The sequence below is a fragment of the Corylus avellana genome, chromosome 4 (genome assembly GCF_965113065.1).
Source record: "Corylus avellana chromosome 4, dhCorAvel1.hap1.2, whole genome shotgun sequence".
Taxonomy (NCBI): Eukaryota; Viridiplantae; Streptophyta; class Magnoliopsida; order Fagales; family Betulaceae; genus Corylus; species Corylus avellana.
The window spans coordinates 33694283-33708604 of record NC_142493.1 but is presented as its reverse complement, the minus strand read 5'-3'; the positions used below and the strand labels follow the sequence as shown (position 1 = coordinate 33708604).

General features: G+C 35.5%; 1 protein-coding gene across 3 annotated transcripts; it reads left to right on the top strand.

The window, feature by feature from the left end:
• The first annotated feature begins 413 nt into the window (after positions 1 to 413).
• VPS34 (vacuolar protein sorting 34) lies at positions 414 to 13593 on the top strand. Of its 3 annotated transcripts, none has more exons than XM_059590094.2 (18): positions 414 to 807; positions 1473 to 1569; positions 2058 to 2154; positions 2606 to 2764; positions 2878 to 3087; positions 3607 to 3785; positions 4914 to 5061; positions 6884 to 6979; positions 7296 to 7431; positions 7548 to 7669; positions 8140 to 8334; positions 9855 to 10025; positions 10129 to 10266; positions 11359 to 11513; positions 11930 to 12073; positions 12223 to 12370; positions 12464 to 12647; positions 13468 to 13593. In XM_059590094.2, exons 1-17 carry the CDS (start codon positions 696 to 698, stop codon positions 12599 to 12601), a joined length of 2445 nt encoding a protein of 814 aa, XP_059446077.2. In that variant the 5' UTR covers positions 414 to 695; the 3' UTR covers positions 12602 to 12647; positions 13468 to 13593. The 3 variants fall into 3 exon arrangements, with proteins under 3 accessions (XP_059446077.2, XP_059446078.2, XP_059446079.2); XM_059590095.2 differs by lacking the exon at positions 13468 to 13593 and adding an exon at positions 12880 to 13367; XM_059590096.2 differs by lacking the exon at positions 13468 to 13593 and adding an exon at positions 12850 to 13367.
• Positions 13594 to 14322: the final 729 nt, after the last annotated feature.

Below are 14322 nucleotides of genomic sequence, written 5' to 3'. Positions count from 1 at the left end.
TCCTCGTGCGATGGTTGGTGGGGTGGATCTCTCCACTACTATTCTTTTTTTAAAAAAAAATTTTAAAAACGTAATTTATTTTTAAAATAATGCTCATTTAACATGGGAGACATTTATTAAATTGTGAAATAATTTAACGTGTCACACCCTTAAATTAAGATGACCACAAATATACATTTGCAAAACAAAATGTCTATTTGATAACAAGGCAAAAGACATGCACTTAAAAAAAAAAATAAATAAATAAAAATTAACCCTATACAAAAACCAATTCCCATGCATTGAGCAAGTTAGTCTAATTCGACAAGAAAAATGTTGCCTCGAAAGCTTGAAAAAAGAACCGGATTGTTCCAAAAACTTTTGTAGAGACGATATTATGATGTTGAGGCGACAAATAGGCGAAGGATAAACGAATCGGTCCTCTTGACCACTTGTCGCTTAATTCTCACGACAAATGTTACATAATTCAAAATCTCTGTAATCGACTGTTCCTTCGACTCAAATTTGAATTTGACGCGAAAGGAATGTGCGATTAATGCGTGTCGTTTGGAATTTAGATCAAACACGGTACCCAATTACTCTATTTGATTATAGGAACGACTAGTTCCTCGATACAGAGTTCCACGCAAACCCTAACTATGATTTTCAGAACTCACAGCTTCTGAACACTATCGTAAGAAGAAGAATTGGAAAATATGAGCGGGAATGAGTTCCGGTTCTTCTTGTCCTGCGACATCAATCTCCCAGTGACCTTTCGCATCGAGAGGTTGGAGGGCAATTTGCCACCTAACAAGTCCCCCAATTCAGGTAACTTATTCTTCTTCTTCTTCTATAATTCCATCTCGAACTTTCTGTTTGATTACCCAGAAAATTCATTAAAGCTTCCAGGATTGTGTACTGCTGTTCTTCGATTTTTTTATTTTTATTTATTTCCTGTTTTTAATGTTGGAATGCGTAGGATTGTCTAAAACAACGATTGGGGCTAATGGAGACGTTATCCTTCTATGTGCTTTGAATTATGCGCTTCCAATTAATTAAATTTTGTTTTCTATGTGCTTTATTTGAACTTAAAGTTGTGCAAGTCTGGTAAGCCCGATGGTGCTGGAACGAAGAAATGGAAAACTGGGTAGGCCAAAAAATTTATTCAGGAAGTTTATGGAATGAGAATCTCTAACTGGGATACATGGCAAAATCAATAAGCCTGGTGTTTATACTGTGTAATCATTGATATCACTTTACAAATTTCTGTGCAACTTTTTGGCAATGTTACTTTTAGCTTTTCATTTGAGTTGTCAACATAATTGTTCTAAATTTTTTCCCCAAATAAGTGATACTGACTTCTTATCATCTGTAGTTTTACTAGATAAATCTGTGGAAAATGCTATAAATCAGTGATACGTGAGCCATGCAGTAAATTTTGTATGCTCATTAAACCTTTAAGTTAAACTGCGTCCTATTCAATTTTACTGCAGAAATCGATTCCACAACAGAGGAGAGAAAAGCAGAGCTATATGTTGAGTGCGCATTGTACATTGATGGCACTCCATTTGGCCTTCCTACGAGAACAAGGTCTTACTTGAATTCTTTTTATGCGCTCTATTTTCAGGAATAAAGAGCTTTTCAATTTTGTTGTATGACCTGAATCAGCTGGCCGGATGTGGACAGCAGACACACACAGCCATGCACACAAACACACACATGAATGCTCATGTCAAATGTTTTAAAATATCTTTCTTCTCTCTTCGCCTTTCGCCCGTCAAAGTGAGTTTCGCCGCATTGTCTGTATTTCAGAACTTCTGTTTACTGGACTGTTGATTTCGTAACTTCTGATTTCCTATATTATTTAGGCAGTTCGAAATAGGTAGGATGCAAGATCTCACGGGCCTTAAAAACTTTTCTCTTGAAGGATTTCTTGTATTTTGATAATTCTTTGCTTATTTTTCTTTTCACATTTGAATCATGATATTGCTGTATTCTATCGATTGACTTTTATTGTGGCTTTTTTATATTATTGCTATTGCTGTCTTATATCAGTTGAAATGTATTTTTTGTGCCAGGTTGGAATCTACCGGACCACCATATTGTTGGAATGAATTCATAACATTGAGTACTAAATATCGAGACTTAACTGTTCACTCGCAACTTGCTTTGACAGTAAGTGGGAAATCATCTACTTATGTAATTGGTACTTCCAAGCTGTCGTTGTATAAAGTCTAGGAACTTGCCTATCAACATGCTCCTTTCAGTCTCATTTAGCCATCCTAAAGAATTCAGGCCCAGACATTGTTCAATTTAGTTGTTGGGTTCAGCCTTTACCTGGAATATTTTGTTCCATTGTTTAGCAATTACTAGGGTGAAGAAATGTCTTTTATTGGTGGTAAAGGTTGATATTTTTTGTTGATATATGGCACTTTTTTTTTTGTCTACTATCTTCTGTGGTTCTACACAGTGCTCGGACTTTTGTTGTTCTACATTTCCGTCATAGCGTAGGCAGTTATATATCTGGTTTATTGTGTTTTTTCATAATCAATAAGTGTCTTTATTTTTTTATCAAGTTCCTTGAGGCTGAGCTTTTATCCTCATTCTTACTGGAAAAAAAATATAGGTTTGGGATGTTTCATGTGGGAAAGACGAGGGGTTGATTGGTGGAGCAACAATTCTTCTCTTTAATGGCAAAAAGCAACTCAAAACAGGGAAGCAAAAGCTTAGGCTTTGGCCAGGAAAAGAAGCAGATGGGTCATTTCCTACAACTACTCCTGGAAAGGTTTTCCTACCATTTTATTAGCAATTAAAATATATGATCTTTTAAGCTCTTTGCCTTGGTAGTTTTATTGAATGATAGATCCTTTTCTCTATACTTGGTTTATCGTCCTATAGGTGCCGCAGCATGAGTGTGGGGAGTTGGAGCGCTTGGAAAAGCTTGTGAATAAGTATGAGAGGGGACAGATTCAACGTGTCGATTGGCTGGACCGCCTCACATTTAAAGCTATGGACAAAATCAAGGAACGTGAAAGCTCTAAAAATGGAAGTTCTCATTTGTATGTGGTTGTTGATTTCTGTAGCTTTGAACATCGAGTTGTTTTCCAGGTACTACCAGTCTGCAGTTTATAAATTTATTTAGCATCTCATTGGTTCAATTAGTTTTGACATGGCAAACTGCATTGAATATCTTTGCAGTTTTTGTATATTTTATATTTTTACATGTATCAGGTAGTTCTATGTTTTTCTAATAGGATCACTCTGAGTTGGTTTTACTTTTAATTTTTTTTCTTCATCTTTTATATTATTGTGTTAGCATTACTATGGCAATTGAAGAGATGATGATTCTAAAGCAAACAAGCTTGAGAGGGTCTTGGTCATTTACCTAATTATGCTTGTCTTTAATTCCGCAAGCACTTAAGTAGGTATTATAAACATTTAGGCACTTGTGAATTCGATCTTGAATGTTATCATATCTTGAAATGAATGCTAGTTTTTACTTGTGGTACTTTGTTGAAATAACGCTTATTGGATTTATTTGATCCAAAATTTATACATGATAGCAACTTTCATTTGGATTTTGTTTTTGGTTAGGAGTAAATTATTATTTTTTTGTTGGAAATGTAGGAATCAGGAGCAAACTTCTTATTACCGTCTCCTATAACTTCAACAAATGAATTTGTTACTGTCTGGGACCCAGAAGTTGGAAAGATAAATCCCTCTGAGCACAAGCAATTAAAGCTTGCAAGGAGTTTAACCCGTGGTATTATTGACAGGGATCTCAAACCAAGCAATAATGAGAGAAAGTAAGCTTGAAATTCTTACATTAAGATTCAGTTAAATCTATTCTTGGATTAATCTGAAATTTTTTTTGATAAGTATTTGTTTTTGTTTCCCTTTTCTCAATATCCTCCATGGTCATTTTATGTTGAGCGTCTCACTCACACCATGATGGAACACAGTTTGGCTGCTGCAATAACAATATATTTTATTTGTCATTGAATCTAATAGCTCCGAAGTCCAAAGTGAATCATGATTGCTATGTAGCAGAAATTCGTTTGCAATAATGTTTCTATTGTAGGAAACCTTAGGTAATCATAATTGTGAATATCTTCATCAATTCTTAAAAATTTGAGAGGATTATATTAAAAGCTGTTTGTTTGCGGGTTTCGTCTTTAAGGTGGATTGATGTACTTAAACATACAGAAAAGTTTAAATAGAGAATTTTCTGTATGTTTAAGTACTTTCATGAAGTTATCATAGTTTTGAGATTATATTTGTCTTTTTTTAAACACATTCTGAATAATTTCATATTTTGAGCATGTTAGTTAGCTATGTACAGGTTTTCGATTTGTGATGCGCCTGACATTTTTAATATTGAGAAAAGGTCTGGAATTATTATTCTTGTTTGAAATTTAGGTTCAGAGTCTGCAATTGGTCCTTAGAGCTCCAAATTCTCTGGCCTGGTTCTGACTTTAGATTAATATGTGGAGTAATATACTCCTGAACAAATACCTCTCCAAGTGAAAGCAACCAAGAGTCATGCCTGCTTGGAATGCATTCAGTGTTTATGTAAAGGTAAACTTAATTGCAAAAAGTAGAAGGTATTTTTGCTTGAGGCATTGAATTAAAAAGGAAAAAGAAATAGATTTAAAATGTAATACATGCTATGTGAATGGATGTTTCTGCAAAATTAATGATTTTGTATTTTGCTGTAGTTTTGTGTTTAAAGCACATTATATTTGGTGAAATCTGAATGATCTTGTATCTTGCTGGAGCTACATTTGGATTTCTCTCTCTCTCTCTCTCTCCTAATAACATCATTTGGGCTGTTGATATATTTTACTTTCAAAATCTCTGCCATATCATTTTATTGTTTATTGGGTCTAAAGAGGTTGGAGTTATATCATTTTCCATACTCCTTTTGTTGAAAGGTCAATACAAAGAATATTAAAATACCCACCGACAAGGACTTTGAATGGAGATGAGAGGCAACTACTTTGGAAATTCCGTTTCTCATTGATGACTGAGAAAAGGGCTCTCACAAAGTTTCTCCGATGTGTTGAATGGAGTGATATTCAGGTACGCCCTCTTTTCTCTTCTATTCAGTCTTCTTCCTCCTAAGCATCCGCTTTTGAACCATATTACTGGAGTATCACACCTTTCTTTTACTTATTATTTTCCCTTTTTTCTGTTCCATCTTTTCCTCGTGTTTATCCTATATTGTATAATTGACCTTTGCGAGTATTTCAGCCTTGTCCCCCCACTCACGAGGGGTATAAAGTAGGGATTGGGTGGTGGGGGGCTGAATGGTGATGATGCTGCATTGGAAGCCATAGATCTTTGTTTTGAATGTGATACCTTCTTGTTAACACAGTGAGACCTTTTAGTTACATCTAAGTTTTAGAAACATAAATTTATGGCAAAACCAAAGGTTATATAAATAAAAAAAGTTCTGTGTAGAAAGAAAAATCCCAAATGCAGTGTTTTTGAAGTTGCAATAATTTGAAACCATTGTCATTATCATCATCATCTCTTGAATTCACCATGCACCTGCAAACCTTTACCAGGAAAGGTGAACTGCTAAAGCAAATAGGATTGATGCTAGCCTACCCCTTGGGCAAGTCAGTTGGAATATCTTAGAGCTTTTAGCTACATTTTTGTGTGAAACCCTTCTGGTTTAGAAGCCATAATCGGAGTGGCACTTTGTTCTTTGGGAGAAGATGTGAAAACTAAATACTAAAAGACCTCATAAGCAGGAATTATGTACATTTCTATTCTGTGGACAACTTATTACTAGAAATATTGCATCCTCAAATATCTAAACACATAAAACCTCTGAATGCGACTGTAAATAGAAACACTGATGGAAATACTCATTTTCAGTTGAATTTCCTAACATGGACTTTCTTCCTTTACACATTAGTTAAAAATCAACAGTACAGGAGAGTTGAACCACCCAAGCAGGGACTCATTCTGACTTTTTTCATGAAGAAAAACATTTTTATTATCTCACCTTAGTTTCAAGTGGATTTTAGACTATCACTGCCTATGTGCAATTGATGCAAGGAATTTGTGCTAGAGCTTATGCTCCTACATGCCTTGATTTATAGGTGTCCCCCATTTTTTTTTATAAGCAAGGTGTCCCGTTTTTGAAGGCATTACCTTGGGGATTGCATAGGTCTTGTGCTATGGACACAAAATGGGACTTGGAACATGGTGTGCTAGGTTTAGAGTTCTCCAGTGCTCATTATGGAGTTCTCCGGAGTGGGGTTAACCTTTTGCCTTCCCGTGTTTTCATGTTTTCCAGTAGTTTCATTTATGGTTATGTTGTTTGTTTCATTTGCTTTTTTCTTTGGTCAAAAGGCTACACAGTAGGGGGAAGCTCCCCCTACCCATTGCCTGTATATGGCTAATAAAGATAGGATAGAATTCCAGGTCTCAGGTACTGAACTTTTGATGTTGTCTACATGTGTTGCTGTTATTTTTCATTGAGAAAATCTGCTTTTTAATTATGGGCGTTGCATTTTTCATTCAATTATCAGTCATTTATTTGTTTTTAGCATAATAGAAACTTATGCGTAGATTTTATATATATATCTCATTAACAAATTTTAGTATAAATTATGTACCAGGCTAGATTTCTGTTGTGGTATGCTATTTATTACCTTATAATTGCTCTTTCCCTAGTTCATGCTACATTTTATCTTAAAGGAGCAAGTTGGATGAGTTTTTTTCTTTTTCTTTTTCCCCCCGGATGAGCCAATTTTGTTCTAACCAAACAGAACATAGTACAAGCTGTGTAAAATAGCTGCTACGCATATCAAAATTAAACTAAAAATAAGTACAAAGTACTAAAAGATTTAGATAGATTTAAAAGATTCTTCTGCTGATGTATCTGCAGGAAGCAAAACAGGCATTAGAGTTGATGGGTAGGTGGCAAATGATTGATGTCTGCGATGCGCTGGAGCTTCTGTCTCCTGTTTTTGAAAGTGAAGAGGTAGGGCTATGAAAGATAAGGCCTTTGTTTAATAATTTTCTCAGTGACTCTCAAAGAAATCATACATCTCTGTGTGCGTCAATGGCTTCATGCACATACATGTTAGTGATTTCCTTTGGCTGCTTCAACTGATATTTTAAAGGGGTTAGTTCTGATTGATGTTACCTCGTCACCCATTTTACCAATGGTCTCATAGAAATCTTACCTTTTAAGAAAAGAAGAATTAGATGTAATATTCCATTATTGACATTTGTAGGTAATATTTAAGTCGTTTTATTTTTAAAAAATAATCCTTAATTGTAATCTCTCTTCACAGGTGCGTGCATATGCTGTTAGTGTTCTTGAAAGAGCTGATGATGAAGAGCTTCTGTGTTATTTGCTTCAACTGGTTCAGGCTCTTCGGTTTGAGCGCTCTGATAAATCTCGCCTTTCTCATTTCCTTGTGGAACGTGGTATGCATTGTGATTGTACATGTATACTTTGTGTGTGTGTGTGAATACATTTTCAAGTGCTACATATAGCAGTTAAGTTGTTGGTGGCATCTGAGAGTCCCCATGAACTTTGACAGCATTGCGCAATATTGAGTTTGCTAGCTTTCTTCGCTGGTATGTTGCTGTGGAACTTTATGATCCAACGTACGCCAAGCGTTTCTATTGTACCTACGAGATTCTGGAAGAGAATATGATGAAGGTTTGAGATCATAAACTTTCATTACCTTAGTGCAATGTCTATTTTGATCAGGATAAATATCATATCATTTATTATTTTTGTTTTCAAGGTATTTTTTTATATCTGTATCTGCGGCTAGATGACAAACTGCTTGTAAATCCTCCTTTGTGCATTCGGCCCTGAACAACTTACAATATTTAAAACATGAAATATCTTCCTTTAATTACATCTGCTTCTTCTAGCATATAGGAATACAGAAAGATAGAAGTTGAAGATATTCATTTAATGAGAGTGTTCATTGTCATATATGATTATTGTAACATTGAACATTATTCTCTATTAAATGCAACTGAGCAATGAAAATTGTATTATCTTAATATATTTCCGTCACATTAAGCTTGATGGTATGAAATGAATGTCTTCGTGGTGTTGAAATTGCTTAATTGGGTACTTACCTCTGCATTCATATAATTACATCCACGTTATAACAGTTGGCAGGAGGTGTAAGTGGAGATGAAGATGGATTTAAATTGTGGCAAAGTCTGGTGCGTCAAACAGAATTAACTGCCCAATTGTGTTCAATTATGAGAGATGTAAAAAATGTTCGTGGTAATACTCAGAAGAAGATCGAAAAGCTTAGACAGCTGCTTTCTGGTCTTCTTAGTGAACTTACCTATTTTGAAGAGGTATTTCTTTGATTTTAAGATCCTTTGCATGTTGTTCTAACTCATCTCTTAATCTATTGAGGGCTTAGCTAATGTTGTCAAAGGCGAGCGAGGCAAGCCAAGGTGCCTCTGAAGCCTTGAGGCAAGGGACCTTCAGTGAGGCACTTGCCTTTAGCACTTAGGCAAGCACCCTGCATAAAGTTCTAGCCCCTTTTTAAAATTTCCAATTTTTTAAGTGATGGGGGCAGTAAGGAAATGGTTGTATTTAAGTTTTTTATTTATTTATTTAATTCTAGGTAATTGGAATTTTTAAGTATGGGCTGTACTTATGGACCGTGGTTCTTGTTGAGTTTTATACATTATTAGGTTTTATCCGTGGGTCTTATTTGTTATTTATCTGGGATTAGTAGTTGGAGCACATAGAGTCCAAATCTTGTTAGGATTAGCTTTAGTTTTCAATAAATATGGATGTAACATTTTTTATTTAGGGGAGAACAAGTCTATGAGAATTTTCGGTAAATATTAGTCTTGAGGATTGTGTATGGCAACACTATCTAAGTTGTGATGCTGGGGAACCCTAGGTGTGATGCTTAGGCTTATCTATCTTCTCTCCTTTCTATTTTCTTTTGATTTTTTTAGAAATTTTCCATCAAATTCCAGCCAAAACTAGATCTGAATTTAGACCTCGTCTTCCCTAAAACCCTAAGCTTTAAAACCTTAAACCAACCACCCATCCCTTAAAAGCTCACAAATGACAACAAAAGCCAATCGCTATTCCCGGGTTTACTGTTCACAGCCAGGATCAGCCACTCAAACCATAAGTTTTTTACTTCGTTTCAAGTGGTAAGGACTTAGGTCTTGGTGGCATTCTATCAAATCTAAGGTTCGAATCCTTTTGGGGGAAAACAATTCCTTCGACGAAGTCGGAGTATTACCCGATTTGTGTGGAGGGGGCGCTTTACACAGGTCCGAAGTTTACCTAACATGAGTAGGTACACAAAGTGGCCCTGTCTTGGAAGGGTTCCTCGTGATTAAAAAAAAAAAACAAAAACAAAAAAGTTTTTCACTTCATTTCATGTATGGTAGAAACCTTTATATTCCCAAATTTTTTTAGTTTTTTCCCATCAAAATCCTAGCCCTAGCTATCCTAAACCCTACAAACCTCTACTGCAAATAAACCCTGGGTAGGTGAAAGGTGCAATTGAAAAAAAAGAAGAAGCAAATTACTTGATAGACCAGCTTCTATCCATTAGGAACAAACTTTATTATAATATTTCAATGTGGTAAATACATATAATTTGAGTTCACAATATGTATACTCTCTCATTTTAGAACTTGGTGCCTTACTTTCACTCAGGTAAGCGTCTTTTTTGGCACCTCACGCTTTGAGCCATAGAAGGCCTTGGTACCTTGAGGTTGCCTTTTGCCTTTGACAACATTGGTCTTAATCAACATCTTTCTATTGTATCCTGTTAATTCTTGACAGCTGCTCAACTTTGTTAGGCTGTTATAGTAAATGTGTTGGTCTGTCACTTTTGTAGCCAATACGATCACCACTGGCTCCAAATGTTCTCATCACCGGAATCGTCCCATCTGAGTCATCAATATTCAAAAGTGCGTTGCATCCCTTGCGCCTAACTTTCCGATCAGAAAATGGCGGAAGTTGCAAAATCATATTTAAAAAGGGAGATGATATTCGGCAAGACCAATTGGTAGCTATTAAATATTCTCTCTCTCTCTCTCTCTCTCACACACACACACACACACACACAAAGACAAACTGACTTAGGTTATATGGATATCTGGTTCCTGTAGGTTGTTCAAATGGTATCACTCATGGATCGATTGCTTAAATTGGAAAATCTTGATCTGCACCTAACTCCATATAAGGTGCTAGCAACTGGGCAAGATGAAGGCATGTTGGAATTCATACCATCCCGTTCTTTAGCACAGGTATTATATCCTTTGGAGATGCTTCAGTTTTGCAAGAAGTGCTGACACTGTGTACAATTACCATTTACTTTGTATAAATTGCTGACATCAACAGAAAATTGATGCCATTCTTAAGTCAGTAGTCTCTATTATATCTGCTAGTCTTGCAAACCTCCGCATATTTTGTAACCATGTCATTAATCAGAGGAAAGATCCAGGGCATTTGGACCACTAGATTTAAATGGTTGAGGCTGAAGCATGATGATCAGCCCCAATATCCTTCGCCTCTTGAATAAAAGACTATTAGATTACATAATTATATACATACTGACATATATAAAGCAATTTATGATTGATCCAACAATCCTTATGAAGACAAGTCAAAGGTTGCAAGAAAGTTGCATTTACATCAAAATCAAATTATATGAAAATAAATACTTATAAAAAATTATATGAAAATAAATATCTCTATATATGCTTTTGTCTAACAAACAGACTCATGAGCTGCCACCACAGAAAAATGTGTCTGGATATCTATTTCTGTGGAGGAATCTTGAATGCAACCCCAAACTTACCAAAAAGTTACTAGTGTTGAGTGTCATTTGGGTGATTTTGACGTAAAAAATTTGGACTTGTCACAAGCGGAAGTTCTGGTGCCTAGGTGGTCATGAAGATACTGGTCCCACTACTTGGTTAAAGATTAAGGAAGTGGCTGTGCTTTTAGTGGGCTAGGCCATTGATTTTTTTGGCTTGGTTGTGATCCAAGCATGTGCATATGTTTTACGAATTGTCAATCTTTGTACCTGTTATCATTACTTTCTATGTATTTTCTGATGGGTATTTTTGGAAAGCTCAGAGGAAAGTAAGTGGAATCTGAAGACTGCATAAAGTAAATGTATTGTGACATTGGAAATTCAATCGCAAACCCTACCTTTTGTTGATTAGCAAATACATTTGCATTGGTCCTTTTTAGTTGTACTGGTGTCAAATTTTCTGCAATGCACATCTTATGTTATTTATCTAAGATTTGTTATATTTGGTCCTATGTTATCCTCTTTTTATAATGCAAACTTTTTGCAATGGGTTTGTCATATGCGTTCCTTCTGTACCCAGATTATCTTAGAGCAGCGTAGCATTATAAGCTATCTCCAGAAGTTTCATCCGGATGAGCATGGTCCATTTGGCATTACAGCCACCTGCCTTGAAACATTCATAAAAAGCTGTGCTGGCTACTCGGTTATCACTTATATACTGGGTATTGGAGACAGGTGACTATTGATTGTTGTGTTCATCTCAACTATCTAAATATGCATCTTGGTACTTGAATTAGCTTTAAATTTACGTGTTTTAATTTTTTCCCTATATACCTCCCACCTTCTCTTCCTATTCTTTTATAAAAAAGAAAAAGGATAAAAGTAGTGAAAAATGCTTCATCCATTCGAAACATAAAACTCTTTTTCCATTCAAGTTCTCTAGTTTTATTGCTAGACCTGATGCAGTTAATATTACTTGTAAAATATATAAGGTACTTGGACATGTTTTATGTTGCAACATTTGGTTCTGTTTTGGGGAATGCCATGGATAGTTCACCAGGAAAACATGTTGACTTTTCCACTTTTGGGCCAGTTTTGAATATGCCAATTTGAAGTGCCTTTGTTAAGACATTAGTTTCTTTGGTCCATAGGCACCTAGACAACCTTCTCCTCTCAGAAGATGGGCGTCTTTTCCATGTTGATTTTGGTTTCATTCTCGGGCGAGACCCAAAGCCTTTTCCACCGCCAATGAAGCTTTGCAAAGAAATGGTCGTGGCTATGGGTGGTCAAGAAAGGTAAATAGTTTTAACTCTTTGGTGCCCTTGTTTATGTCGTCTTAGCTGGACGAAGTTCCATTTGATTTGTGACATCAGAAGCCCATGGAATGGTGCTGTATAATCAGTATACAAGAAAGCAAATTGTTGATTACTTTTTCCTCCTGCAGTCAATATTATACAAGGTTCAAATCCTATTGTTGTGAGGCATACAACATCCTCCGTAAATCAAGTAACCTTATTTTAAATCTGTTTCATCTAATGGCGGGTTCCAACATTCCTGACATAGCTTCTGATCCTGAAAAAGGCATTTTAAAGGTGAGTTTCTTTATGTTTTTGTTGTGATTTTCAGTCTGGTACATATTTGTATGTGTTTCTTGTTTTAACCAGGATTCTGTTGATGCCATACAGCTTCAGGAGAAGTTCCGCTTAGACTTGGATGATGAAGCTTCCATACATTTTTTCCAGGATCTTATCAATGAGAGTGTTAGTGCACTGTTTCCTCAAATGGTTGAGACTATTCATAGGTGGGCTCAGTACTGGCGCTGATTCCGGACAGAAATTGGGTTTCATAAACACCATAGCAAATAGCCAGGTGATTTCTAGCATCTTCTGTTTCAGTTTGCACTTTTTGCATATTCTTCAAAACAGGTTAACTGGAAATGAACCCATTTTCTGGCATAGTTTCTGACTAGGAGTTGATTTGTATGTTTCGCTGAAAACACAAGCTTCAGCTGAGTTTCACTTGTAACCAAATCATTTGACACCTTTTTTTTTATTTTTTATTCTTTTGTTAGGGTTTGAAATTGATTGGTTGGATTTGACAGCTTTGCAGCTGATACTCTGTTTAGACCCTGAAAAGACAAACATAAAGGATAGAAAATATACAGCAATCATCTTCAACATCTATATGGAGCATTATGGGAAATCGCTTCTGTGATTCCTCTGTTCAGTGATTTTGAAGCAATATCTTGGATGCCTTCTTTGGATGAACCCTAGTTGTCATGTTGGTTGGAATAAGTCCAAATTCAAATCTTTTCCATGTATTATATCTATATAACAACCAACTAATTTGGATGGTTATATTCTCCTGACCTGTGTCCTCAACTAGTCTACAGCATGTACATATTTAGGTTTTTCCAAATTCTCCCCAATTTTGACTCTTTTACCAAATCTTGACCGTGTCTTTGGTCCCATGTCTTTTGATCATTTTTATGCCGTCTTACCACTCGAATCATGAAGAGAGGTTAAGAGAAACCTTTGCTTTGTTATCTTCACTTTAAAGTTATATAATTACAATGGCTTATTTTTGTCTTCTGGTATCCTGCCAGAGGGGAAGGGGGAGAGGGTGCTGGGTCTGATATTTTTGGTATATAAATTGAACTTCTGAGATTACTTCTTTTTAAAAATTTCAGATTGGCAGCCGCGAACTACCTGTCATACCAAAGGGCGAGAGCAAAAAAAATTGTGTATTATAGATATAACCTTATTGAATTGTGTATAAACTTCGTAATGTTATATATAAATTTCTTTTCTGATTTTGGTTGAATCCATTTTATATATATATATATATAGAGAGAGACATGTTTCCTTTTCTTCTTGTTCTTGCCGCGATCATACCCAGGGATTTATGGATGGCATTTTAGCTTTCCTGGCCAATATGGCCAAATGACAGGAAAAAGAGAAACTGGTGTTTACTAAAAAGCCCGATAGTTAATAAATTTGCAAATGGTTTTCCAAACAAGAGTTAGCATGCAATGAAGGATAGAGGTGGGAATTTTAGTGCTTTACACTTGTTGAATTTAACTTGATTGCATATTAGGGTTTTTGTTTATCTTTCTCTCCTTGCTTCCAAAAATTTTATAAAACGCGTGTAACATGTGATTTGAGCCATGCCGGCTATTATATGTCGATATTTTTCTTGGGGCCGGTTAGTTTGCAGTGATCATAATCTTTAACGTTGAGAATTGATACAATTGGAAACCTCCCCATACTAAATAGATGAAATAAACCATTCAATAAAAAAAAAAAATAGTACTCATGATTGTAATAACTATAAGAGTAATGTTATATATTAAATTTTTATTATATTTTGTTGATATAGCACCAACTTTTGAATTTTTTTTTATAACCGGGGTTGATTGACGGTTCCGCATGAGCATAGTTGGATAAAAGTATGATTTTTAACATTAATTTAATGCTATATATCATACAAATATCTCGCAAAGTAAACGTTTTAGGTTTAATAATCATTAGATCAACGATTGTTA